The following is a 26,638-nucleotide window of genomic DNA, read 5'->3' as shown; positions in this document are numbered from 1 at the left end:
TGATTCTGTAGGGGACTATCTATCCAAGGCTGTCAAATGTTTCTTATTAGGGATGCCAATTCCAATTCAACATTCAAACACAAATACTCTTTACATTCTATAACTTAGGGTTGCCAGGGAAATTCTGGGGGGGGGGGGGTAGAGCCAGGGAAGGTTGCCAACCTCCCGGTGGGGGCTGCAGATCTCCAGGCTGTAATCCCAGGAGATCTCAGCCCCCACCTGGAGGTTGGAAATCAAAGCAAAGCACCAGTACAAACAAGCCCCAAAAGGCAAATAAATAATATTCACAATAGAATGCTGATAATAAATATATTGTGAGAAAAACCTCAAAGCGACAACCGCAGTTGCAAAGAACAAGAGGACACAAGTCCAAACTTTACAATAAATAGAAACGCAAGGCGTTAAAGAGTATAAAAGGCGTAAAAACGCTCACAAATCATGAAAGTCCATATATAGAACAAAAAGCACAGGATGAGTATAGCACAATGGGCTTCCGGTAAAATTCCCATTTCATAGAGATTTTTTTCAAGCTTTAAATTCCTCCATGTGCGTGTAGCTTCATTCAGAAGACAAAGGAATGTACCTTCCCAATATATATACGGCTGGAAGATCTCCCTCTATTACAACCTGACTGTCAGGAGCAGGCCATGAAGACAGTTCATGGTTGTGCTCCCAGGTGCTGTTTTGCAGTTCTCTCCAAGGCCAGTCCGTGCCCCGTGTTTAGACTTCATAGATTCCTTTAGTGTGGGAATTGCCAAGTACTCCTTCCTGCCTCTGGGAGGGGGGTTGCCTGGGCTACTGGTTATCTCCTTTTGTTTTTCCATATATGCCATGTGCCTTGCCTTAGCCCCTTACTAGTGTCATCCTGAATATGGCTTCTGTAACCTGTCGATCCTAACCAATAAAACCGCTTTCGTGGACTTGCCGTCTGCTGGAATTTGTTTATGGGTTTGCCGCAGGGCTAGAGCTCACACCGATCTATAGGCAACAGAGGTCAGTTCCCCTGGAGAAAATGTCTCTAGGGAAGTGGTTCTCAACCTTTTTTGCTCCATTCCCCACTTTCACCATTGTTCAGAATATAATTATCCCTTTCCCAAAATAGTCTAACAGTTATTAAAAACAATTTGTTTTTACAATTTGTTTTACAATTTGTACATAATCTACAGGACATCCCACTTTGCTGAATAGTGGTCCCAATTCTCTTCCCCACAAACTCTAAAATTCCCCCCGGGGGGTGGGATTTCCCCCTTGTTGAGAACCCATGATCAAGGGCATTCTACCCAGCTGAAGTCCCTCCTCCCCAAACCCCCCAAACCCCACCCTCTTCAGGCTCCACCTGCAAAATCTCCAGGTATTTCCCAACCCGGAGCTGGTAACCCGGAGCTTCACTGGAAATGCAGACAGCTCCGCTGAGCCTCTGGCTTTCCCTGCTCACCTGGGGCTCGGCAGGAGGGCTGGTCAGCAAAGAGAGTCCGACCACCACGGCGGCCGTCATCAGGCAGAGGATGGCGGCAAAGTGAAGGTAATGGACGTCTTTCAGAAGAAAAGGGCGCTCGTCTGGGGTGCCGCAGCGAGATTTGGGGTGTGCGAAGTCCAAGGCCATCCGGGTCAGGCCCACCCCTAGCCCCGACATCAGGCCCCAGAAAGCTCCCTAAAAAGAGAGACGTAGGGACAGATCAGGAGGAGGAGGAAGAAGAAGAAGAGAAGGAGGAAGAGGAAGAAGAAGAGGAGGAGGAGTTGGTTTTTATATGCCAACTTTCTCTACCACTTAAGGGAGAATTCTTCTGCCTTATTGCACATGTGCTAGCACAGAATCTCGCAACCTGATAGGTAATATCTTTAACAGAATCATCTAATAATAAGGTGGTATAGCGAACTCTGTCTCTATCTGGGAAGCTAGACAAAATTGGATCAATGAGCGTTTTGCATATGTCTTGATAAAATGGGCAGTGTAATCGCACATGTTCAACCGTTTCCACCATTCCAGATCGGCATGGACAGAGGCGGAAATCTTCTTCCACTCCGCACAACGGACACCTTGTGAGGTGGGTGGGGCTGAGAGAGTGTGACTAGCCCAAGGTCACCCTGCTGGCTTCATGTGGCAGAGTGGGGAAACCAGCCCAGTTCACCAGATTAGCATCCGCCGCTCATGTGGAGCATCAACCCCGGTTCTCCAGATTTGAGTCCAACGCTCCAAACCACCGCTCTTAACTAGGGCTGTGCAAAAAAAATATAATCCGGTAAATTTCAGATTTGGGTTTATTGGACCTGATTTTTTTTTTTTTTTTTTTTTTGAAAACCTGAAAAAAGCCGAAATCCCATACTGGTAAATATGGGAATTCGGTTTTTCCCAGGTTTCCAGAAAAAAAATCGAATCCAATAAAGCCTATGGGGATTTCCGTGGCTCCTGGGGGGCATTTTTTCAAGTAGAGCTGCCAAATTTACAGCACAGCTGCAAGGGGCTCTCTTTGCTAGAACCCCCAAGTTTGGTGAAGATTGGGTCAGGGGGTCCAATTTTATGGGGTCTGGAATCGGTCACCCCCACCCTCCTCCATAGAAAACAGTGAAGCTGCTGTATTCAGATTCTTTAGAGGGAACTTTGCAATGTATCTCAATGGAAGAGACATTAAGAAGAACTTTCTCACAGTTAGAGCGGTTCCCCAGTGGAACAGGCTTCCTCGGGAGGTGGTGGGCTCTCTGGAGATGGCTAGATGGCCATCTGTCAGCAATGCTGATTCTATGACCTTAGGCAGATCATGAGAGGGAGGGCACCTTGGGCATCTTCTGGGCATGAAGTAGGGGTCACTGGGGGTATTTGGGGGGAGGTAGTTGTGAATTTTCTGCATTGTGCAGGGGGTTGGACTAGATGACCCTGGTGGTCCCTTCCAACCCTATGATTCTATGTTGTTGGCCCTCCAGAGGAAGTGAGACGGGGTGCTGGACTAGATGGACCCTCACTGGTCTGATCCAGCAGGGCTCTTCGTATGTTCTTATGACCATTTACTTGGAGTCGTCAGAGGCTGCCTCTGGGATTTTTCTGTATGCAAAGCATACCGGACTCTCCAGTTGAGCACACCCGCTTTGCATGGGGAAGGTCTCGGATCCGGTCCCCAGCGCTGAATCAAACAAAATGTAGGAGGAAATATTTTTGACCCACCCTAAACGGCGGGACAAAAACCAAACCAAAAGTTTCTGCTGGAATAAACTTGGTTAGCCTTAGGGGCGCCACTTGATTACTTGGCTACAAAAAGGCTAACGCGGCTACCCTTCTCAAGTTATCTACCTAATGAGAGTCGGGCTACCTTGTCCGACATGGAACTTTATTTATAAATATATCTGCTGTGGGTGTACACTCCGATACATCTGATGAAGCGAGCCCAGGAATAAATTTCGACAGCCCTTAAGGCGCCACCGGACTGCATTTTAATCAGTCGGCACAATTAAACATATACTTAAAATAAAACCTCCACATTCAGGGGCAGCGGGAGTCACGAGAGCCGTTGCTGGGGAATAAGATCACAATAAGCAGCCGTGTTAGTCTTGTCTGAAGCAGTAGAAAAGAGCAAGAGCCCAGTAGCACCTTAAAAACCAACAAAATTTCTGGCTGGTGTGAGCTTTTGTGAGTCACGGCTCACTTCTTCAGAAGCCAGAAATTTGCTTAGTCTTTAAGGCGCTGCTGGGCTCTTGCTCTTTTTTTACAACAGGTAGGGTTGCCAGGTCCTTCTTCGCCACCGGCAGAACGTCTTTGGGGTGGAGCCGGAGGAGGGCGGGGTTTGGGGAGGGGAGGGACTTCAATGCCATAGAGTCCAATTGCCAAAGTGACTCTTCGCATGTCAGCGTTCTGACATGTACGCCCTCGTGTGACATTTCTCCACTGCAAGAAGAATGCTGCCTCTCAGTCCGGAGAATAGAGGTGGTATGCTGACCCTCCCCCAAAAAAGTTACTTGTGCCATAAAGCAGTCAGGTGGCATTGCAAAACACAGCCAGGTAGCATCACAGAGCACAGCCAGGTAGCATCACAGGGCACAGCCAGGTAGCATCCCAGGGCAGTCCACTTAGGGGCAGCCAAGGTCCATTATGGCCCACATAACTGTTGGAGTTGTTCACCCCAGGCTTAAATGGTCTGAATCAGTCTTGGCTCCTCAACCCCACTCTGGGTGATGTAGGAAAGCCAGGATGCTGCTGTTTCCTAGCTGTGCCCCCAGCACCGCATTTACCTGTTCATTGGCTCGCTTCCAGAAAACAGCCAGCAGGAAGACGGCCGTGACGGGCGGCGCGAGGTAGCTGGTAACAGACTGGATGTAGATGTAGAGTTGACCGCTGTTGGAGTTCTGCAGGATCGGGATCCAGACCACGCTCACAACCACCAAGACAACTGTGACGATCCTGCAAGGGTTAGCGCAAGACGCAGAAGCATTTTATGAAGAAAACACATGGTCCATCAAAAATGGTATTGTCTACTCAGACCGGAAGCGGCTCTCCAGGGTCTCAGGCAGGGGTCTTTCCCATCACCTAATCGCCTAGTCCCTTTAACTGGAGAGGCCGGGGAGATAACCTAGGACCTTCTGCATGCCACTGACCCATGGCCCCAGACTGCTTGCAAATAAGGCAGGTAACAGCACAGTAAAATGCAGCTTGGCTCATTTGCTTGAGTTCGCTAACTATATCCTGAGAAATCCATCATAGGTGGCAGGATTCTCAGTGCTGTTAAGGACGGTGGCCAGATCGGATCAGTAGGTGCGTGGGCACCGCAATTTAAGAAGGGTGTAGACAAGCTGGAACATGTCCAGAGGAGGGCAACAAAGATGGGGAGGGGTCTGGAGACCAAGTCCTATGAGGAAAGGTTGAAGGAGCTGGGTACGTTTAGCCTGCAGAGGAGAAGACTGAGGGGGGATATGATAACCATCTTCAAGGACTTGAAGGGCTGTCACGTAGAGGAGGGTGCCGAGTTGTTTTCTGTTGCCCCAGAAGGTCGGACCAGAACCAACGGGTTGAAATTAAATCAAAAGAGTTTCCGTCTAGACATTAGGAAGAGTTTTCTAACAGTTAGAGCGGTTCCTCAGTGGAACAGGCTTCCTCGGGAGGTGGTGAGCCCTCCTTCCTTGGAGGTTTTTAAGAAGAGGTTAGATGGCCATCTGTCAGCAATGCTGATTCTGTGACCTTAGGCAGATGATGAGAGGGAGGGCATCTTGGCCATCTTCTGGGCATGGAGTAGGGGTCACTGGGGTGTGCGGGGGAGAGGTGGTTGTGAATTTCTTGCATTGTGCAGGGGGTTGGACTAGATGACCCTGGTGGTCCCTTCCAACTCTATGATTCTATGAATCGGATCCGGCCTCAGCTGGTCAGCCCTTGCTAACCTCCACTGGTTATCAGACTGCTTTCAGAGTGCTGGAACGTGGATACCCAAAGCTGCAACTTGGGTCCCTGAAGGGCTGCTCCTCTCCCGGAGGAACCTACCTGACCCATTACGATAACCCTGGGAAACCTGAGTATGGTTCCAGAAGAGGACGGCCATCTGGGAAGGTTTGTTTCAGCCCGGGCACTTTGTCTGTGGCATATCCATTCGCCTGGCACCGGCCGTGGATGTTTCTCGTGTGCCAGGCGTGAAACCTGCTATCAATCTCGGCTTCGAATTACACAATTGGTTGATCGGCACTCCTGAGTTTTTATAATCTGCTGGTGGTTATATGCTTTGGTTTTTAGTACTATAATTACTGCGGATCCGCACACAAACATGCTGCAAAGAAGAGCTGTGGTTGAGAAGTGGGATGGAAATACCTCAAACAAATCCATCTGTCAGGAAACTTCCCTGAAAGAAACAAGAACCACATAAGAGGAAGGGATGTCAACATGTCTCGTTGCGGGGCCCGTCTTGCCTGGACCCCTTCCCCCAAATCAGACTAGTCTCAGCGTCAAAATATGCATTATATCATCAACGTATTATGCTGGGAAGGGAGGGATTTGCTTATTTCCCCCGCATGGCTCCTGTGATTGAAACGATGCCTCCCAGATGCTTTTAAACCCAATAGCGGGGGAAAGGCAGGCGAAAGAAAAAGACAGGCAACCCTTCTTTTTTGTTTCCTTCCCCAGGGCTTAAACCAACCTAGGGGTCTACTTGCAATAAGTAAACAGCACAGAGGAGAAATAGCTTTAAAAAAAAAATTAAAAACCTCCCTGGAGTTGCCCCCACAATTCATACCGGCAACTGTGTCGTAAGATCGATTCTCCAGTATAACTAGGGTTGCCAGCCTCCAGGTACTAGCTGTAGATCTCCTGCTATTACAACTGATCTCCATAGAGTCATAGAGTTGGAAGGGACCACCAGGGTCATCTAGTCTAACCCCCTGCACAATGCAGGAAATTCACAACTGCCTCCCCCCCCCGCACCCCCAGTGACCCCTACTCCATGCCCAGAAGATGGCCAAGACCCTCTCATGAACTGCCTAAGGTCATAGAATCAGCATTGCTGACAGATGGCCATCTAGCCTCTGCTTAAAAACCTCCAGGGAAGGAGCGCTCACCACCTCCCGAGGAAGAGTCTCGGCTTGCACACCCCACCCTTCGTGGAGTTGTAAAGGGACATACCCTGCCAAAACACTTTTGAAATTCACAACCATGCAAAGTACAGTGAGATATCGGGCCTACGGTTGCCCAGGGGAAAGGGTCTAGAAAACATGCACATTGCAACCCCTGTGGTTGCAAAGAAGTTGTGCGCGTCGGGCAGCATGCGCAAGATCTTTGCCTCCACAGTGACATATCGGGCCTACGGTTGCCCAGGGGAAAGGGTCTAGAAAACATGCACATTGCAACCCCTGTGGTTGCAAAGAAGTTGTGCGCATCGGGCAGCATGCGCAAGATCTTTGCCTCCCGTATCTGTTGGGAGGCCTGCCCATCTGCCGCGCATCTGGAATCTGCTCCCAGCCACTGCCGAAGGGCGAGCAGAGGAGGAGATTCCATGTTTACAAAACCTCCCGACAAATTTTGTACCGGGGTTGCGCGCTCCGCGGCACGCACTCTTAATCCGCGCCTCGAACATCACTGGGAACGGATCCAAGGCCACGACGGATTAAGGTGCTTTCCCGAGCAGGGCCAATTTCCTAGGAAAGGAATTAACACGTAAAACGGCGTTTCCGTGGGCCGAACGGGCTCGACTCGGAGTGTCGCAACCAGATCGCGCTGCCGATACGGTCACCCACGGCAGACAGCTTAATGCGCTCCCACCGCGGGGTGCTGGGAACGTCTGGGAAGGCACCAGCCAGGGAGACGAAAGACAGCCGCGCTGAATCTAAACCCGTTCCAGAAGAACGCTTTAGCAAGGCATCAGCAGCAACAGGGCGGAGGAGCAGTGCCGCAGTGCGCAAGGAGAAACAGGTCGAGGCATGCCTGTTTGATAACCATTTATTTACACCCCAGGCCAAGCCCGCTCGGTTTAATTAAATCACTGGTTCCCAACCAGGGGTCCGTGGACCCCCAGGGGTCCGTGAGGACTAAATTAAGGTCCGCAAAACAAAGTTATAAACCCATAATAAATTAATATTTTCAATTAAAAGTTCTCTATTATAAAATATATATATTCAAATATTATTCTAACTTTAATGTTTAACTAACAGTTATGATTAAAGTTTATTTTCAAATTCTCGGAGTTTTTATTTTGCACCTTGGGGTCCCTGCACCGAACAAAAAAGTCCTAGTGGTCCCTGGTCAAAAAAAGGTTGGGAACCACTGAATTAAATAAAGAACCCCCCGCGTCCCAATGGCTCTTCCAGGGGAGGACGGTGTTAGCAAACCAAGCTCTTTGGACGGTTTGCTTGACGGAGGGGAAATCTCTTCCGTTCGGAAAGACCCGCCGTAGCATTGCACAAAAGGACCACCGCTCGCCCGTGAAACGACAAAACTCTCCCTCGGGCGACCCTATGAAAAGAAATGGCTGAAATCAGGTCCCGGTGCTGGATGCTAGCCAAAAGGAACCACAAAAGCCGGCAGCAGGTTAAGACCGCGGGGATGTTTTCGGAGCAGCGGACTCTAATCGGGAGAACTGGGTGGGTTTCGCCACTCCTCCACATGAAGCCAGCTGGGTGACCTTGGGCTAGTCACGGCTTTCCTAGAGCTCCCTCAGCCCCACCTACTTCACACGTGTCTGTTGTGGGGAGGGGAAAGGAAGGTGATTGCAAGCTAGTTTGATTCTTCTTTAAATAGAGAAAGTCAGCATATAAAAACCAAGTCTTCTTCTTCTTCTGGGGGAAAGTTAGGTAGCGTGGTCATCAAAATGACCATGCTACCTAACTTCCCCCCAGAAGAAGACGAATTGGTTTTTATATGCCGACTTTTATATGCCGACTTCTTCTTCTGGGGGAAAGTTAGGTAGCGTGGTCAAAATGACCACGCTACCTAACTTCCCCCCAGAAGAAGACTTGGTTTTTATATGCCGACTTTCTCTATCACTTAAAGATAGGGGAATACCAGCTGTGAACAGCACGGATGGGACAGTGACCATGCAGTTACTGACTCCCTTTCCCCCGTTCCCCAATCTGCAGAGCAGTTTACAGCTCTTTCTTAAACATCAGCGAGGTGTGTATGTGCCGATTTTGGGAAAGGATAAACATGCAAATGAACAATTGTGCCACTCCATTGACCCAATGGATGGGAAACGGGGAAGGCTGATCCCAAATTTGACATGCTGGAATGCACATCTGGGTTGCAAATTGTGGCTCTCACAAAGCAGGGAGGGGTGAAGAAACAGCTGTGCCTGTTCTTCAGATCTTACACCTGTCTTCAGCTATAGATGCTATGATCTTTCTCAGAAGAAGAAGAAGAAACAAGGCCTCATCTGTAAAGGCAAAATAGACCTCTGCCTCACCAGGGGTGCCAACGCCAGCCTGGAAACATCCTGACAATTTGGAAGCGGTGCGGGTGGAGGGAGGAATTTCAGGCGGGATTTCAGCTAGAACCTATGGTATACCATAGAGTGAGGATCTCCGAGGTGGGGCCCGTGGGCAATATGGTGCCCAACTAACACCCTTCCTGGCACCCGCCAGGAAAATGCGCGAGGCCAGATGGGGTTATTGGCCATTAGAGACTTGATTGGTGGTGCAGATTTTTCAAAAGCATTGGTTTAGAATCATAGAATCATAAAGCCGGAAGGGACCCCCAGGGTCATCTAGTCCAACCCCCTGCACAATGCAGGAAATTCACAACTCCCTCCCTCCCACATACACCCCCAGTGACCCCTCCTCCATGCCCAGAAGATGGGGAAAGAACCCTCCCGGATTCCTGGCCAATCTGGCCTGGAGGCAAATTGCTGCCTGATCCCAAAGTGGTGACTGGCATTACCCTGGGCATATAAGAAAGGGCCACGAGAACCAAACACTGGCGCAACCCTCCCTGCCCTCCCTTTGGAAGCAGCTGCCACTTCAACACAAGGGTCTTCAGTCGGGTTGCCAACCTCCAGGTACTAGCTGGAGATCCCCTGCTATTACAACTGATCTCCAGCCGACAGAGATCAGTTACCCTGGAGAAAATGGTCGCTTCGGCAATTGGACTCTATAGCATTGAAGTTCCTCCCCTCCCCAAACCCCACCCTCTGCAGGCTCCACCCCAGAAACCTCCCGCCGGTGGCAAAAAAGGGACCTGGCAACTCTAAGGTATGACCAAAGGTAAGGAGCAGTAGACAGCAGTAGTGGCTGGCTCCGCCTCCTGCGGTGACCATTTTGTGGCAGGCTCCACCTCCTTTGGGGGCCATTTTTTTGGCAGCTGTTGTGGGGCTGAGCCCACCACGCCGTATCAGAATTTCAAAGGTGCTACAGGCTCAAAAAGTCCGGGGACCCCTGTTTGCCCCCCGAAGCTGCCATTTCATCTAGGGCAGTGGTTCCCAACCTTTTTTGGACCCGGGACCACTAGGACTTTTTTGTTCGGGGCAGGGACCCCAAGGTTCAAAATAAAAATTCAGAGAATTTGAAAATAAACGTTAATCATAACCGTTAGTTAAACATTAAACTTAGAATAATATTTGAATATATATTTTTATAATAGAGAACCTTTAATTGAAAATATATATTTATTATGGGTTTATAACTTTGTTTCGCGGACCTTAATTTAGTTCTTGCGGACCCCCTGGGGGTCCACGGACCCCTGGTTGGGAACCAGTGATCTAGGGGAACTGATCTCCCTAGTCTAGAGATCAGTTGTCATTCCAGGAGACCTCCAGGCCAAACCTGGAGATTGGCAACCTCAGGCGCCTGCCTTATTTGGGCAGGTATTCCAGAGGAAAAGAGCTGCAACCCACATGGACGGATCAAGAAGGCAGTTTCGCAACTCTTTGGCTGGGAGATGTACCCCTGCGTTCCAGAGGAATCGCTCTGACATGTCCCGATCTGCATCGATCAGATTCGTTGATCGCAAGTGCCGCTGAAAAGTGAAGAAGTGAAGAAGTGGCAGGAATCAACAAGGAAAACCAAGGAAATGGCACTCAGATCAACCCCGAATCATTTGCAATATTTCCCACCCTTCTCTGTAGAGTTGCCAGCTCCAGGTTGGGGGAATACCTGGAGATTTAGGGGGTGGGGCCTGAGCATGGAGAGACTTCAATGGGGTATAATGCCATAGAGCCGACCTTTACTTCCAGAAAGCATCTTGAAAACTAGGGAGAAAATTTTGCAAGATGCTTTCGGCAAGTAATTTGATTTGAATATTTATTGGAATATTTATTGGTGAATACTATTGATAACTGATAACATGATTGTAATTTGAATTTTTAAATTATTTGTATGAATAGGAAGGACTGAAGAAGAATTGTTAAATTGCCAAGAATTTGAAACGGCCGTATCCTCCATTACTACTGGCATCCGTTGTACTACATGAGATTAGTTTGTGGAAGAAGAATTTGTACCCGGTTTTGGGACGTTTAAAAATATGAATGTTTTTGTATGACTTCTTGTAGGTCTTTTTGTACATAATGTCTCATATTGTATGTAATTTCACGTAGCTATTTATAAATCCAATTGCACTTTTGTCTAAGCAGTGTTTCGCTCCTGTGCTAGTTTCCAAACCTCCAGGTGGTAGCTGGAGATCCCCTGCTATTACAACTGATCTCCAGCCGACAGAGATCAGTTCCCCTGGAGAAGATGGCTGCTTGGGCAATTGGACTCTATGGCATTGAGGTCCCTCCCCTCCCCAAACCTCACCCTCCTCAGGCTCCGCCCCGGTAGCGAAGAGGGACCTGGCAAGCCTAGTTGTAATAGTGGGAGATCTCCAGGCACCACCTGGAGGTGTAGCAACAAAAAGAGAAACAGCACGGTGGCCAAGATACGATGATGGCAATGTCATGAAAATCCTGCCACAAACTCAGGAGTGTACAAAGGATCACAAGGATCCACAGACTAGATAATAAGTTATCTTGCATGGGGCATATATGTGGCAAGCAAAGAAACCAGTTATGCAGATTGCTTATAGTCAATTATGTCGACATTGCATACATGCAAGGGCATCTTCCATGCACAAAACACTTATAACAGCACACTTTTGGTGAGAAGAATGTCCTAATAACAATTTGCCACTTGGTAACACGGAAACAACGTTCAATGAATGAAGTCAGCGTGAGCAGAAGCCAAAGCCAAAAGGAACGGCCGGCTGCAAAAGTCCTTTTCGAACCGTTCTTCCTCAGCTCCTTGCATGGGTTTTCTTGCGGAGCCAAGGTCTAACAGCACTCGGTGCTTAAAGCCACGTTAATTGAAGGTACCTTTGGAAACCTTTCTTGCCAGACGGTGCTGGAAAATCACCTGGAGGATGGCAACCCCTACTCCTCCATGATACCTGCAGCTTCCCCATCCCAATCCCCATCCACAAGGATTTTTGCATTGTTTTTAAACAATCCGTACTAGAATATGTCAATATGTTACAGCAATAGGTGTAACAGGTTCTTTTTTTTTATTTTTATTTTTTAATTATTTTATTTATATAATTGGAGGGTACAGAAAGGGGGAAAAAAGGGAAGGGGTAAACGTTATTTTTATAAAAACAATACAGTATCATAAAATGATTTCTAAATAAAACATAATTAACAGGTTCTTTTAATTCCCTGCTTTTATTTTAAAAAGTACGCCTCTTGCTCCTTCAATTGCAGAGCTACGTCTTTCCCCTTATATCTCCACAAGGAAAGTAGATTAAGACGTTTTCAAAAAAAAAATGAATGCTGGGAATTCCAAGAACCTGTTACACATATTGTTACAATGATATACTGATATAGAGAGAGTCTAGTGCTGATTTCTTTTTTAAAAAATTAAAAGCCTCCCCTAATGGTGGAGAAGGAAAGGGCTGCTGTGAGAACAGGGACAGGGGAACTGGCCGTCTGCAGTTTAAGGAACTCTAACCACAACGTCACACTCGCAATGACGGGATTGCTTTTGCAATAGAGATGGGACTTATTTTGCACTAAAAAATGAATGGATGAACTGTTCAGCGGTACTGTGAAAGCCCTTTTAACTTCTAATAGTGAATGTTAACTGCTCTACTGTCCGATGTCAAGCCTGAAACAACTGCCTTGGTTGCAAAACCTTTGGTGATGTTCCTGAGACGGGGATCTATGAAGCCTGCCTAATATTTCAAGTCGCTACCATGATGGGGTTTATCTAGAGATTGGCCAATGATCATGATCATCAGTGTTTATTATATCACAGTCTGTCTAAATGGTTAGATTATTTTAATCCTTTCTTTTAACCTTTTGTTTAATCCCAAAATATGGTGCATTGTATATATTTCATACTTAATCGTACAGTATACTCTGTAGGGGCCCTGGTTTGTTCAACAGGGATTTGTGTGATCTGTTTTCAATCGAGAGAATCTGTATGAGCTGTTTTTTGCACTATGCCTATTAAAGGTTATTGAATCGAATTGAATTGAACGTCTAATAGGAGCTTTCATCTCTTTGAGGCCTGCAGCTGATAAGCTATTTTATCTCCAGGGCTGCTGACACTTCCTGGTGTTTTTGGAAACGTTCCTATCCTTTTTTGTGGCGCCTTAGCATTTTGGGGGGGGGGATTGTTGATGGATTTGCTTTTGGTAACTAGGATGTTTTCCGGCTAAAGGCCAGAGCGCTCTACAGACAACCTTAGAAATGAAGAGGTATCTTCATTCACCGCATTGGATGAAAAGAGAATAATGTTGTCTCAATAGGGTTGCCTACCTCCAGGTGGTAGCTGGAGATCTCCTGCTATTTTGGGAGGTGGAATCTCTGGCATTACACCCCGCTGAAATCCCTCCCCTTTCCCAAACCCTCCCCTTCTCAGAATTCACCCCCAAATCTCCAGGTGTTTCCCAACCCAGAGCTGGCAACCTTATGTCGCAGCGTAATGCTTTACATACCAAAACATCTGGGCCCAGCTGTGGTAGAAACTACCCAGCTCTGCTATTGTTCTGCCTCTCTTCCCGTGGTTCCTCCCGACACACCCTCTGCCCTCGCCTGGTTTTCAGACATTCTTCCTCCTATCGGTTCGTCTGTCGGTGATCAAACCCTTCAGATTAGCCACCCATTCATCCATTCCTAACATCTCGTCCTCCGCCTGCCATGCCACCATTATGCAACTGATATCGAAAGGGGAAACGAAAAAGAGGACATTGGTAAGGGAAGAGGCTCAGGCGAGGAAACCGGGGCAAATATCCTTACAAAGGTTTGCTTCCGTTGGCCTTTCCTCCACTGTATTACCATACACAGCAATTTGCCGCTCTGTACAAATGTCATGCACACGTAGGTACACCTGTTTGTAAGAAAGAGTCCACCTGCGTTCACTTTACAAATGAAACCGGGGACTGGATAAATGCGAGGTTTGCATCACAAATTGTACATGCGTTGAATGTCACGGGAGGGTTACTCGATGCACGTGCAAAGAAAGTCCCGTGTGCACCCTACGCGGATTGCGCACCCATTCACTGTAGCTCGCAAACCAGCCTTGTGAATCGGAGTTTGATCAAAGTGGGAAATTCCCCATCGATATCCGCACATGGAGAGGGAAGCACGAGGGGCACCTCGACAGCCTGTGCAAAAATCAGTCTCTAGAATTACGATTGCTAAAAAAAAAAAATGGAAGCAAACAAATAAACCTTCAATCAAAGAATGGAGGGGGAAATTATGGTTCTATATGCGGATGGCCAAAATTACTGATTTTTTACATGGTACAGATGTAGATGAATTTAAATATACTTGGTCAAAGGCCATCGCATATTGGGATAAACTGGCGAAAACGGATTTTAAAGCTATATTTAATGAATTATAGTTTAATATGAATTTTAATTATATTAATAGATTAACAGGATGTTTTTTATATTCTGCCATTACATCTCGCCGGAAGTCCAATGGTGAAGGGCACTTGGGTGGGTGGTGGTTAAGACGCATTATAGTTTTTTGAACAGATAGTAAAAGATGAATGTATTAGATTAGGATATAATAGTGCGCAGTACGTATTTCTTTGTATTGTTTATGATGTTTTTCTTTTTTAATTATTATTATGAATATTATTTGTATTTACATACATGAATATATTTTTTCTTTCTTTTTTTGGTATTATTATTAAAAAATCAATATTTTTTTTTAAAAAAAATCAGTCTCTCCGCAGCGTGCCGTCACGTCACGCTCCATCCTCAAACAGTAACTGATAACGAACGGCTTCACTTTCGCCTACCCATTTGAACGCCCTCATTACGCCGCTTTGCAATTCCCCTCCCAACGATGAGCAAATGGGAGTCAACCCATTTCACAGGCGGTGAAGCCAAGAGGAAACAAGGTCGGCGCATGGACGGGAACCACAGGCAGGAAACTGGGGAGCCGCCTTTGTCCTCAGAGCTGAACCTGCCTTTCTAATGAAACCCCCAAGAAGAGGCGCAGAAGACTATCCGAGCCACTCCGCCTGTTTCTGTGCACAGAGGAAGACTGGCTGCTGAAACAGTCTCAATGCGCTCAGGGTTTTCATTTTTTATCACTGACTCACCATGCAAGTCCTGAAGAATCAGGTCAGCTGGGAGGGTAGCAGGCTGCCTTCGAATGCACCTGACCTGGCAAGTTATACTCACGAGCCTTCCTCTCTCTTTGCCCAAATGGAAACGAGACATAAAAACAATTAAGATGGGTGTCTCCCGCCTCGCCGAGGGCCACGCGGTCCTAGCCGGGTGGGCCAGTCGGGAGTGTCCCAGACGGCTGCTTGACAATCGAAACAAGAGGATCGTTGCAAAGTCAGTTTTGGATGAATATGTGCCTTTGTCTGGACAACCAGGATAAAAAATAAAAACCCACCAGACAACCAAGCACTCGCCCATTGCGGACTCAAAACGGGGAAGGGTCGGTCTTGGGATGTTGACAATCGGCCCACCTGGCATGAGGCAAGTGGAAAGTCTGTGCAGCTGGAGGCTCTTGCCAAACTTAATCCCCCCCCCCATGAAGAACCCACTTATTTGAACCAGGGGAGCTGGAAATTATCCCAAATGCTCCCTTCATCCCCATTTCCACGATTCATTCTCCTATCTAGCCTCGCTCACATCATCCCTGGCTGTTTTCATCCGGATGTTTTTCTCCATCTCGGCTTCCTTTTGGGAGTGCTGTTTTTAGGAGCATCCACACGACATCTAAGAGATGGATGGACTCAATAAAGGAAGCCACAGCCTTCAATTTGCAAGATCTGAGCAAGGCTGTCAAAGATATAGGACATTTTGGAGGACTTTCATTCATAGGGTCGCCATGAGTCGGAAGCGACTTGATGGCACTTCACACACACACACACGACATCTCCCCCTTTCCGTCCTGCTTCCTGAATCCTTCTCCTGCCTCGGCTTCGCTGTAATCTTTCCCAAACCTGTTTCGGGTACAACATTTTGCAAAAGGTTACGGCTCAGGCACCGCAGTCAGTGGGCTCCGGCCTCCAGTTTCAATCACTTACGGCAAGGAGGGAGCGGGGAGTGAACCAACTTTCTTCTTATTAAAAAAAAAAAGAGAAGAACATCCTTGTTTATCCGGCTGGAGGCGACGCTTACGCACCACGGGCAGCCAGCCAAGTGGCGACTGACAAATCTATGTGATGCAACCCGTTCAGCGGATCGTTTCAGTGGGTGGAACCCATCTCCCTCTCGGTTCGGAGAAAAAAAAATGAATGAAATAGAATTCATTATGATTCGAATTGCGTTTCAAGCATCGAGGGCTTCCTGGACTTTCCCCACAGCCCCGTCAGATCGGGCGGCATTAATGAGCCGCATGGTGGCTCATTATAGTCCGGTTCCACTTTTCGGCCGCAAAAAAACCACAACCAACGCCCCAAAACGGCTCACGGGAAGCAAAACCGAAGACAAGGGACCATTAAAATGTAATACGAATGCTTCTTTGGGAGAGGATGCTCAGAGGTAGCTGCATCTAGGCGTGACAGGTTCATTAGCAAAGTGGGGCGTGGAAGTAAGCGAAAGCGGGCACGCATATATTTTATTTTTTATTGACGGATGCCCTTACCTTCAAGGAAGGGAGAAGAGGAGCGCGGTTTGGCCGCTGGCGGCACGGACAGAGAGCCAGTCTGCATTCGCACCTGGGGCCTTATGCAGAAAGAGAGGCTGGCCCAAGGAAGGGGTGTACATGGGCCTGTGTCGGACTGACCTTCGCTCTTTGGGAAAGTGAACGAGAGGAGGAAAGGGAAAGCAGCCGTGGGCACGTCTTACTTTATTTTTATTGACTGATACCCTGTTTTTCTCTTTGACAGGGACCCAACGCGGCTGACAACATTCTTCTCTCGTCCCCATTTTGTCCTAACGACAACCCGGTGAGGTAGTTTAAGCAGAGATATGACTGGCCGAAGGTCTGCCAGCCAGCTTCCAGGCCAAAGTGGGGATTCAGACCTGGGTTTTCCAGATCATAGTCTGGCACGTCTCCACCCAACGCCCAGGGTCACACCCCCATGGCTTACAATGCCAACGAATGGTTATACGCCCAGGCTCACGTGGCAAAAGAAATGTCTCCAAGGCCACCCGGAAAGAGTTTTTTTTTACAAAAGTTTGGATTGCTTTACCTAGGAGTCTGAGGATGGTTAACACAGGCAAAATCGGGGGAGCCGGCGAATGCATCGGATGTGCGCGCGAGTCAATGATCGCCAGGGCCGTAATGGCCAACTTTCACAAGAACGATTAAGTCAGCGAGGTTGGCGGTTCGACCATAATACGCGGCAGTTTTCATGAGGCCCCGGCTGGGCCGACCCATCAGCGTTCATAGAAGTGACCTGAGAAAACTAGGTGGCCCTGGGTGATTAAATATTAAGGGCAACGACGTGCCGTTCAGGCTACGGCTTATCAGCGCTCCATCAAGCATGCAAATGGTATTATTTCGTCACCACCAGGAAATGCTCGGGGAATGAAATCGTCCAATCCATTACACAGGCAGATCAACTAAAGCCCTGATGCCAGCGGAAAAGGACTCCAGAGTCTTTAGGTCTGCAGAACAAATAGGGACGATCATTCTCAGCGACGGAGAACAGGGCCAGAAAAAGAGATCAGAAGAGATCTCTCGGCTCCCACAGGGGACAGAAGAGTATTACAGGTATCACAGACTGGGAATGCAAGACTGATACGATTCTCCTAGAAATAGCTTTCCTTCATCACCTATGGTTGTGAAAGACCCAAGCGAGGCAGAATGAACCAGCTTTGCCTCTCCGAGTAATTTCTAACTCTGCTTCTAAAGCAGTGGTGCTGAAACTGTGGTCGGAGAACCACCAGTATTTAGGGTTGCCAGCTCCGGGCTGGGAAATACCTGGAGATTTGGGGATGGAGCCTGAGGAGGGTGGGGTTTGGGGAGGGGAGGGACTTCAGTGGGGTATAATGCCATACAGTCCACCCTCCAAAGCAGGCATTTTCTCCAGGAGAAATTATCTCTGTCACTTGGAAATTACTTGTAATTCCAGGAGATCTCCAGCCACCACCTGGAGTTTGGCAAGCGGTTACTTAGAAGTGAATAACAACATGAAGATGAATGGGTGTCTTTGGGCCCGGCATGCTTTTCATCATAAGCAGACCCAGAATTAGGGTCGCCAACCCCCAGGTACTAGCTGGAGATCCCCTGCTGTTATAACTGATCTCCAGCCGACAGAGATCAGTTCACCGGGAGAAAAATGGCCACTTCGGCCACTGGACTCTGATGGCATTGAAGTCCCTCCCCTCCCCAAACCTCAGGCTCTGCCCCAAGAACCTCCCGCCGGTGGCGAAGGACCTGGCAACCCTACCCAGAAGTCACTGCTTACCTGAGCATCTTGTATCGTATTTGTATGTTAAAGGACCATATGCTACATTGGGAGCCGAACTTTGCAAAGCGATGAGTAGCCGCTTAAGCGCTTAATGAACATTATCATGATAGGGCTAATTCGCCACCCCCTTCCCACCCCATGGCACACCCCCCCCCAAGCAGTGACCTTCCAACCAGAAGTAGTTCCTTCTCTGCGGCCTCCCGCCGGATCTTCCTCCAGATGTCCATGGTGAAGAGGGTGCTGCAGCTGTTGAAGATCGAGGTCAGCGATGACATCAGAGCAGCCATCATGACCGCGATCATTAATCCCCGCAGACCTGGAGGGCAAAAGCACAATGCAATCATTGCCTGGGTTTGGGGGGAAAAATGCATGCGTGCGTTCTGTGATGTCAAGTCGCTTCCGACTTCCGACGACCCTGTGAATTGTGAGTGTGCGCCGTCAAGTCACAACTGACTTATGGTGACCCCGTGGGGTTTCCAAGGCAAGAGACGTTCAGAGTTGGTTTGCCATCTTCTGCCTCCGCGTGGTCTGAGAGAGTTTGGAGAGAACTGGGACTGGCCCCAGGTCACCCAGCCGGCTTCATGCGGAGGAGCGGGGAGTCAAACCCGGTTCTCCAGATTAGAGTCTGCTGCTCTTAATTCATTAATTTATTATATTTTTATCCCGCCCTTCCCGACTAAAGCTGGGCTCAGGGTGGCTAACAGTATTAAATTATTGCAATTAAAACCATAAATAACATGTATGTAATTAAAACATTAAATTATTAATCAACCATGGCACCCTGATCATGGGTCCCAGGTGATGGTATACCACCCTGGATGGTACACCACCCAGATGATGGTACACCACCCCCCTGATGGTCTCAGATGATGGTACACTACACCACCCTGGTTCTCCACCCTATGAATTAATGACCTCCAAACCATCCTATTGTTAACAGCTTTGCTCATAGGGCTGCCAGGTCCCTCTTTGCCACCGGTGTGAGGTTTTTGGGATGGAGCCTGAGGATGGCGGGGGTTGGGAAGGGACTTCAATGCCATAGAGTCCAATTACCCCAACGCGGCCGTTTTCTCCAGGTGAACTGATCTCTATCGGCTGGAGATCAGTTGTAATAGCAGGAGATCTCTAGCTAATACCTGGAGGTTGACAACCCTACTTGCTCAGGTCTTGCAATCCGAAAGCTGTGGCTTCCTTTATAGAATCAACCCATCTCATGTTGGGCCTTCCTCTTCTCCTGCTGCCTTCCACTTTTCCTAGCCTTATTGTCTTTTCCAGCGACTCTTGCGGATGATCACCTCAGTTTGGTCATTTTAGCTTCTCGGGAGGAGAATTTCAGCTTGATTTGGTCTAGAACCCACTGATTTGTCCTTTTGGTGGTCCGCAGTTATCCGCAAAACTCTCCTCCAACACCGCATTTCAAAGGAATCTACACTCTTCCTATCAGCTTTCTTCACCGTCCAACTTTCACACCCATACATATTAATGGGGAATACTACCGCATGAATTTTCTTGCTCTTGGTCGCCCGCGACGCCTCCTTGCACTTAGGAATCTTTTCTAGCTCCTTCATGGCCGCCCTTCTCAGTCTCCACCTCCTTCTGATTTCTTGCTCGCTTTTGGTTGACGAGACCCGGCGATTCCTGTGCCAAAAATTCAGCAGGACTCGTTCAAAGGGAGGTAAAGATCTCTCGACTCGCCTTGCCCCCCAGGTCCACGATTTCCCAAACGGCAGCCTACTTGCTACTACTCCGCTCAGCACAGTCTGAAGCTTTCCCCGAGGTGCAAGGTGCTCGGTTGGGTGGCTACCCCGAGAAGAAGGGCTCTCTCGGCTGGAGGACAGCTGCAAGCTTTGCTGATAGGATTAGGATAACTGGTAGATCCTGTCGGAAACGGGATGTTGGCCTAGATGGCTTATCAGCCTTTCCTCAATGGAGGGACCGGTAAGTAACCACTTCCCCAAAAGTTACTCCACCTCTGCAGATCTTCACTTGTAATCTGAAGTTGTAGGGAAACGTTGTGTGCACAGGGGTGAAAGTAAACCAGGCCGGGCTGGTAAGGAGCTAGGGCTGCCGACGCTGGGGTGGGGAATTCCTAGAGATTTGGGGATGGAGGGAACCAAGTTGACAACAAAGCCTAATAGAAAGAACCCTTAAAGGGTTTTTTTGGGTGTGTGATCTGCCAAGTCACAGCGGACTTAAGGCGACAATGTAGGGCTTTCAAGGCAAGGGACATTCGGAGGGGATTCTTGGTAGTCTGAAGATAAATTATAATTCTGGGAGACCTGCAGGCTCCACCCAGGGGTTGTTAACCCTAAAAGGAGCACTGGTAAGAAAGGGATCGAAACCCAAAAAAAGATTGGCTAGCATCCCGTGTGAATGGAGTGTTCCCAGAACCCTCTGCAGCACTGGGGTTGCCAACCTCCAGGTACTATACAAAATAGGCACCTCCGTGCCAATACCAATGGTTAGAAAATCTGCAACGGAGTCTCCAGTACAAAAGTAGCAAAAAATTCTTATTGGTACATAAAGATAAATATAAGAACAATCAAAGTTATATGCAGTATGTACAATCTAAGTGTGCTTTTGGGATAGTACCTACTATTGGACTTTTTGAAGAAAATACAACATTTACTTGAAAGAACATGGCAATTGGTGCATTGAGACTGCACCTTACTTAGATTGTACATACTGAATATAGATTATATGCCATTAAAGGTTTATGAATGAATGACTGTATTCAATAAATAATGATGATGATGATACTGTATATAACTTTGACTGTTCTTATATGTATCTTTCACGCTTGTATCGTTGATGTTACATGTGTAAGCACCAATAAGAGTTTTTTGCTACTTTTGTACTGGAGACTCCGTTGCAGATTTTCTAACCCCCAGGTACGAGCTGGAGATCTCCTGCTATTACAGCTGATTTCCAGCCGGTGGAGATCAGTTCCCCTGGAGGAAATGGCCGCTTTGGCAATCGGACTCTATGGCATTGAAGTCCCCCCCCTCCCCAAGCCCTGCCCTGCTCAGGCTCTGCCCCAAAAACCTCCCACCGGTGGCAAAGCGGGGCCAGACAACCCTGCTAGCATCCTGTGTGAATGGAGTGTATGCAGCATGCAGGAGTCCCTCAGCAGATCTGGAAAAGGTTTCTTGGAGGCAGAAGTGTTCAGAAACCGGGCCCGAGCTGTGAAACAGCTACATCACTTCCCCACCCCAAATATGGCCACAGTAGAGAAAACCCATAACCAAAGCACCACTTTCATTGGAAGTCTCCAGCGCTGAAAGCAAGAATAGTCCTGGGGAAGACGGGCAGGATGAAATGGCAAACTGAGATGTACTCCTTTGCAATGAAATTGCCCCGATTTGGGAGGGTGGGGGGACAGAACACCTGTGGGAACCAGCCACGGAGGCCGCGGGGGCCGCTACAACCCACAGCTAAGCCCTTCGGTTCTTGTTTCCTGGCGCGCTCCAATTTCAGAGCGGCCAAGAGCCATAAAAACGGTATCCTTATTCCCCATTTCAGAATGAACAGTGGAAGAGTCAGGAATACAAAGACATCCGTAATCCCCATTTGTACCGAGAAACATGCCGCGCCAATTCCCCCCCATGAGTCATTGCTTTGTGGTTCCTCGTTCGGAAGGAGGAGACCAAAAATCCCCGCTGGGTCGGGAAACCCAAGATCAACCTGGACGAGTCTCGATTTTACCCGGCAACCCAAACAAATACGGTCAAAAAGAGGAAAAAGAACATAAGAACATAAGAAAGGCCCTGATGGATCAGGCCAAGGTCCATCAAGTCCAGCAGTCTGTTTGCACAGTGGCCAACCAGGCGCCTCTAGGAAGTCCACTAACAAGATGACTGCAGCAGCAGCACCATCCTGCCTGTGTTCCACAGCACCTAATATAACAGGCCTACTCCACTGATCCTGGAGAGAATAGGTGTGCATCATGACTAGCATCCATTTTTACTAGTAGCCATGAATAGCTGTCTCCTCCATGAACATGTCCACTCCCCTCTTCAAGCCTTCCAAGCTGGCAGCCATCGCCACTCTTAAAGCCTTCCAAGCTGGCAGCCATCACCACATCCTGGGGCAGGGAGTTCCACAGTTTAACTATTTGTTGGGTGAAGAAGTACTTCCTTTCATCTGTTTTGAATCTCTCACCCTCCAGCTTCAGCAGATGACCTGGTATTATGAGAGGGGGAGAAAAGCTTCTCCCGGTCCACTCTCTCCACACCATGCATAATTTTATAGATCTCCATCCCGTCTCCCCTGAACCGCCTTCTTTCCAAGCTAAACAGCCCGAAGCGTTTCAGCCGCTCCACATAGGGCGGTTGCTCTCGCCCCCTGCTCATTTTGGTTGCTCTTTTCTGCACCGGGTTGGTGGTGCCAGTGCTATGGTACGGCCCGACCCAGACAGGCAACAGCAAGGTCAGCGCCATCTGAGTTCCACTTACCGCTCGGCATGAGCTCAATCACCAGCTTGGGGTAAGCGACGTTGGAGCACCCGACCGCCGCCCCGCACACCTGAGCGCATTCCTCCGGGTCCACACAGGCAACGACATCTGAAACGACAGACAACAGAAGCGGTCCAGTTTCCTGGGCTCCTGGCCATACTGCCCCACGGCGCCCAGAGGAGCTGCTGCTGGGGAGGAAATCGATGAAGTCAGAGATCTCAAATTAAAAATACTATAGTCGATTCTCCCATGGTCCTAGCTCAGGGGAGCCGTGGCCCCATCGCTTTTTCTGGCACCCAACTCCTCCACATGAGCTGCGGAGGCTAATCTGGGGAACCGGGTTCGATTCCCCACTCCACCCCATGAAGCCAGCCGGGTGACCTTGGGCTGGTCACAGCTCTCTTCGAGCTCTCTCAGCCCCCCCTTACCTCACAGGGTGTCTGTTGTGGGGAGGGGAAGGGACGGCGATGGTAAGCTGGTTTGATTCTTCCTTAAGTGGTAGAGAAAGTCGGCATATAAAAACCAACTCTTCCTCTTCTTCTTTCGTTCATTTATTAAGTCATTTATTCGTTCATTTATTCGTTCATTCATTCATTCATCCTCACCTTTCTCCCCAAATGGGGACCCAAAACAGCTTCTATTGGGTCTCCCATCCTCCATTTTATCCCCACAACAACCCTGTGAGGTCGGTTAGGCTGAGAGGCAATGAATGGTACTTCTATGGCAGAGAAGGGATTTGAACCTGGGACTCCCAGTGGTTAAAGGGCTGGACTGGGACCTGGCAGGCTCAGGCTCAAACTCCCGCTCGCCACAAAAAGCGCAGGGTGACCTCGGGCCAGTCCCCATCTTGCCTGTCCCTATTCAGCCCTGGAGGGGGGAACGGGTGAATTAACTCAAGTTCCGCCATCTCCTCTCAGCCTAACCAACCTCGCAGGGGTGTTGGTAAGGACAGAGTGGGGAAAGTGAGTCAAACCAATAAAAATGCTCAAGGCCGTTCGTTTTAGATCCCGACCTGGAATCTACTGGTCTTCGGGTGCGCCCAGGCTCTAATTTTAAGGTAAGGGAGGCTTTATTGGTACCTAGCACTCTCCAAAAAGCGGGCAGCAAAGATATTACCTCCTTGCGAAAACACTGTTGTTGCTAGTAATAATAATGTCATAATAATTATAGAGGTGCCAACGCCGTGCCTCATGCTGGTGCAGACGTCACGGTGTCTACATGAGCAAGGGCTGCTCAGTTCTTCTCAACACCAGGGACACCCCAAACAAACCGGGTTAACAGCGATGAGCCGGATAGAACCTCCATGTTCAGCGCCAGTATACCTCGTGTGATGCTGAGGGCAAAAGACGACGAGGGAGGGCTGCTTTCACGGCCTACTTTCAGCTTCTCAGAGCGACTGGCGGCTGTAAGATGGAGTGTGAGGCTAGAATAATCCTTGCATGGCCCAGCGGGCTGGGGTGTCAGGAGGGTTGCCAACCTCCAGGTGGCGGCTGGAGATCTCCCGCTGTGACAACTGAGCTCCAGCCGATACAGATCGGTTCACCTGGAGAAAATGGCAGAGCTGACAACCCTAGGTGGCAGCTTGGGAAATCCCTGGAGATTTAGGGGCAGCGTTTGGGAAGGAGAAGGAACTCAGTGGGGATGTGATGCCGCTCTAGGACTTCTGTTACTTCTAGACTCTGTTGTATACTATAGAGTCCACCCTCTTAAGTTGCCATTTCCTCCAGGGGAGCTGATCTCTGTAGCTCAAAGAACAGGGGTAAATCCAGGATAACTCCAGGCCCCATTGTATTTATTTAGAAGAAGTGTTGGTTTTTATATGCTGATTTTCTCTACCTTTTAAGGAGAATCAAACTGTCTTAAAATCTCCCTCCGTTCCCCTCCCCACAACAGATACCTTGTGAGGTAGGTGAGGCTGAGAGAACTCAGAAAGAACTGTGACTAGCCCAAGGTCACCCAGCAGGCTTCATGTAGAGGAGTGGGGAATCGAACCCAGTCCGCTGCTCTTAACCACTACATCACACTGGCTTTATGTATACACTGCCTTTCTCCCCAAGGGAAACATAAAGTGGCTTACATCATTCTTCCATTTTATCCTCACAACAACAACCCTGTGAGGTTGGCTAGGCTGAGAGCCTGCGACCGGGCCAAGATCACCCAGCAAGCTTCCATGGCAGAGTGGAGATTCGAACCTCGGTCTCCCAGACCTTAGTCCTACACTATACCAGCAGAAGAAGAGGAGGAATGGGGACATAGGCAGGGTTGCCAGCTCTGGGTTGGGAAATACCTGGAGATTTTGGGGGTGGAGCCTAAGGAGCACAGGGTTTGGGGAGGGGAGGGACTTCAATGGGGTATAATGCCATAAAGTCCCTCCTACAAAGTAGCCACATTCTCCAGGAGGGGGGGCCAATCTCTGTCGCCTGGAGATTGTAATAGCGGGAGATCTCCAGCCACCACCTGGAGGTTGGCAAGCCTATATTTAATGCCACAGAGTCCACCTTCCAAAGCAGCCAGTTTCTCCAGGGGAACTGATCTCTGTCGCCCGGAGATCAGTTGTAATAGCGGGAGATCTCCAGCCAGCACCTGGAGGTTGGCAACCCTATATTTAATGCCACAGAGTCCACCTTCCAAGGCAGCCAGTTTCTCCAGGGGAACTGATCTCTGTCGCCTGGAGATCAGTTGTAATCCCAGGAAATCTCCAGCCACCACCTGGAGGTTGGCAACCCTATATTTAATGCCACAGAGTCCACCTTCCAAAGCAGCCCGTTTCTCCAGGGGAACTGATCCCTGTCGCCTGGAGATCAGTTGTAATCCCGGGAGATCTCCAGCCACCACCTGGAGGTTGGCAACCCTACATTTAATGCCACAGAGTCCACCTTCCAAAGCAGCCCGTTTCTCCAGGGGAACTGATCCCTGCCGCCCGGAGATCAGTTGTAATCCCAGGAAGTCTCCAGCCACCACCTGGAGGCTGGCAACCCTATATTTAATGCCACAGAGTCCGCCTTCCAAAGCGGCCCGTTTCTCCAGGGAAACTGATCTTTGTCGCCTGGAGATCAGTTGTAATCCCGGGAAATCTCCAGCCACCACCTGGAGGTTGGCAACCCTACATTTAATGCCACAGAGACCGCCTTCCAAAGCAGCCCGTTTCTCCACGAAAACTGATCTCTGTCGCCCGGAGATCAGTTGTAATCGCGGGAGATCTCCAGCCACCACCTGGAGGTTGGCAACCTGGACCCAGGAGAGGAAACCAGCCCTTCCATCTTGCCGCGGCTCCTGCCCCACACCTTTCCCCCAGGGCTCTTAAGCAGACAGACTCCCGCTGCTGGAATGGTTTGAGAGGTCCGGGTTCGAGCGGTACCAATAAAAAGAAACCCGGCAGCATCCCCTTGACATGTCTCAGGCCAACGCGAAAGCCAGTTACTAACAGCTCGCGTTGGTCGCTGAGGAAGGCTTTTTATAAGCCGAAACGGAAAGACTACCGGACTTCTGCATAAATGGAAACATAATCAACCATACCTCTTGAACCTCCTCAACCTACGGGACTTACAGTCAAAAGGACTTTGAACCTTGACTCAATGGACTCTGATTTTTTGTTACTGTTCGCTTGAAATAGCTTATTTGTCAAGTGAATTAGATGTTGCTAATAGTGTATATAATAGTGTATATGAGGATTGAATAACACTATTATATTTATTTAAGTTTTGCAATTGTTGCTGTGTTTCATAGTTCATAAAAAGAAACCCGGCAGCATCCCCTTGACATGACTCAGGCCTGGCCCTCCTTTCCTTCACCCGGTCAGCCGGGCCCAGCCGGAGACGATGAGTCAGTTTCCTGCCCTTCCCGCCCCAGAGGTGTGCACATCTGACATACGCCGAAGGAGTTAAGAGCAGGCGGGCCAGAAATGGGGGGGATGATCCAGAGGCATGTGACTG

At 48.9% G+C, this 26,638-nt stretch overlaps 1 protein-coding gene across 1 annotated transcript in view; it reads right to left on the bottom strand.

Annotated features, from left to right (window-relative positions):
* The window catches only part of SLC5A10 (solute carrier family 5 member 10), a 128,179-nt gene that overhangs the window by 4,023 nt on the left and 97,518 nt on the right, over window positions 1-26,638 (bottom strand). The window contains exons 10-13 of the mRNA XM_056866319.1: window positions 22,707-22,814; window positions 18,418-18,568; window positions 4,219-4,387; window positions 1,436-1,651 (exon numbers count right to left, since the gene is read on the bottom strand). Of these exons, the coding sequence (XP_056722297.1) occupies window positions 1,436-1,651; window positions 4,219-4,387; window positions 18,418-18,568; window positions 22,707-22,814 (644 nt within the window). The remainder of the gene's footprint in view (window positions 1-1,435; window positions 1,652-4,218; window positions 4,388-18,417; window positions 18,569-22,706; window positions 22,815-26,638) is intronic.

The sequence above is a fragment of the Euleptes europaea genome, chromosome 21 (assembly GCF_029931775.1).
Source record: "Euleptes europaea isolate rEulEur1 chromosome 21, rEulEur1.hap1, whole genome shotgun sequence".
Taxonomy (NCBI): domain Eukaryota; kingdom Metazoa; phylum Chordata; class Lepidosauria; order Squamata; family Sphaerodactylidae; genus Euleptes; species Euleptes europaea.
The sequence above is the reverse complement of the archived record's forward strand: the minus strand, read 5'-3'. Positions and strand labels throughout refer to the sequence as shown.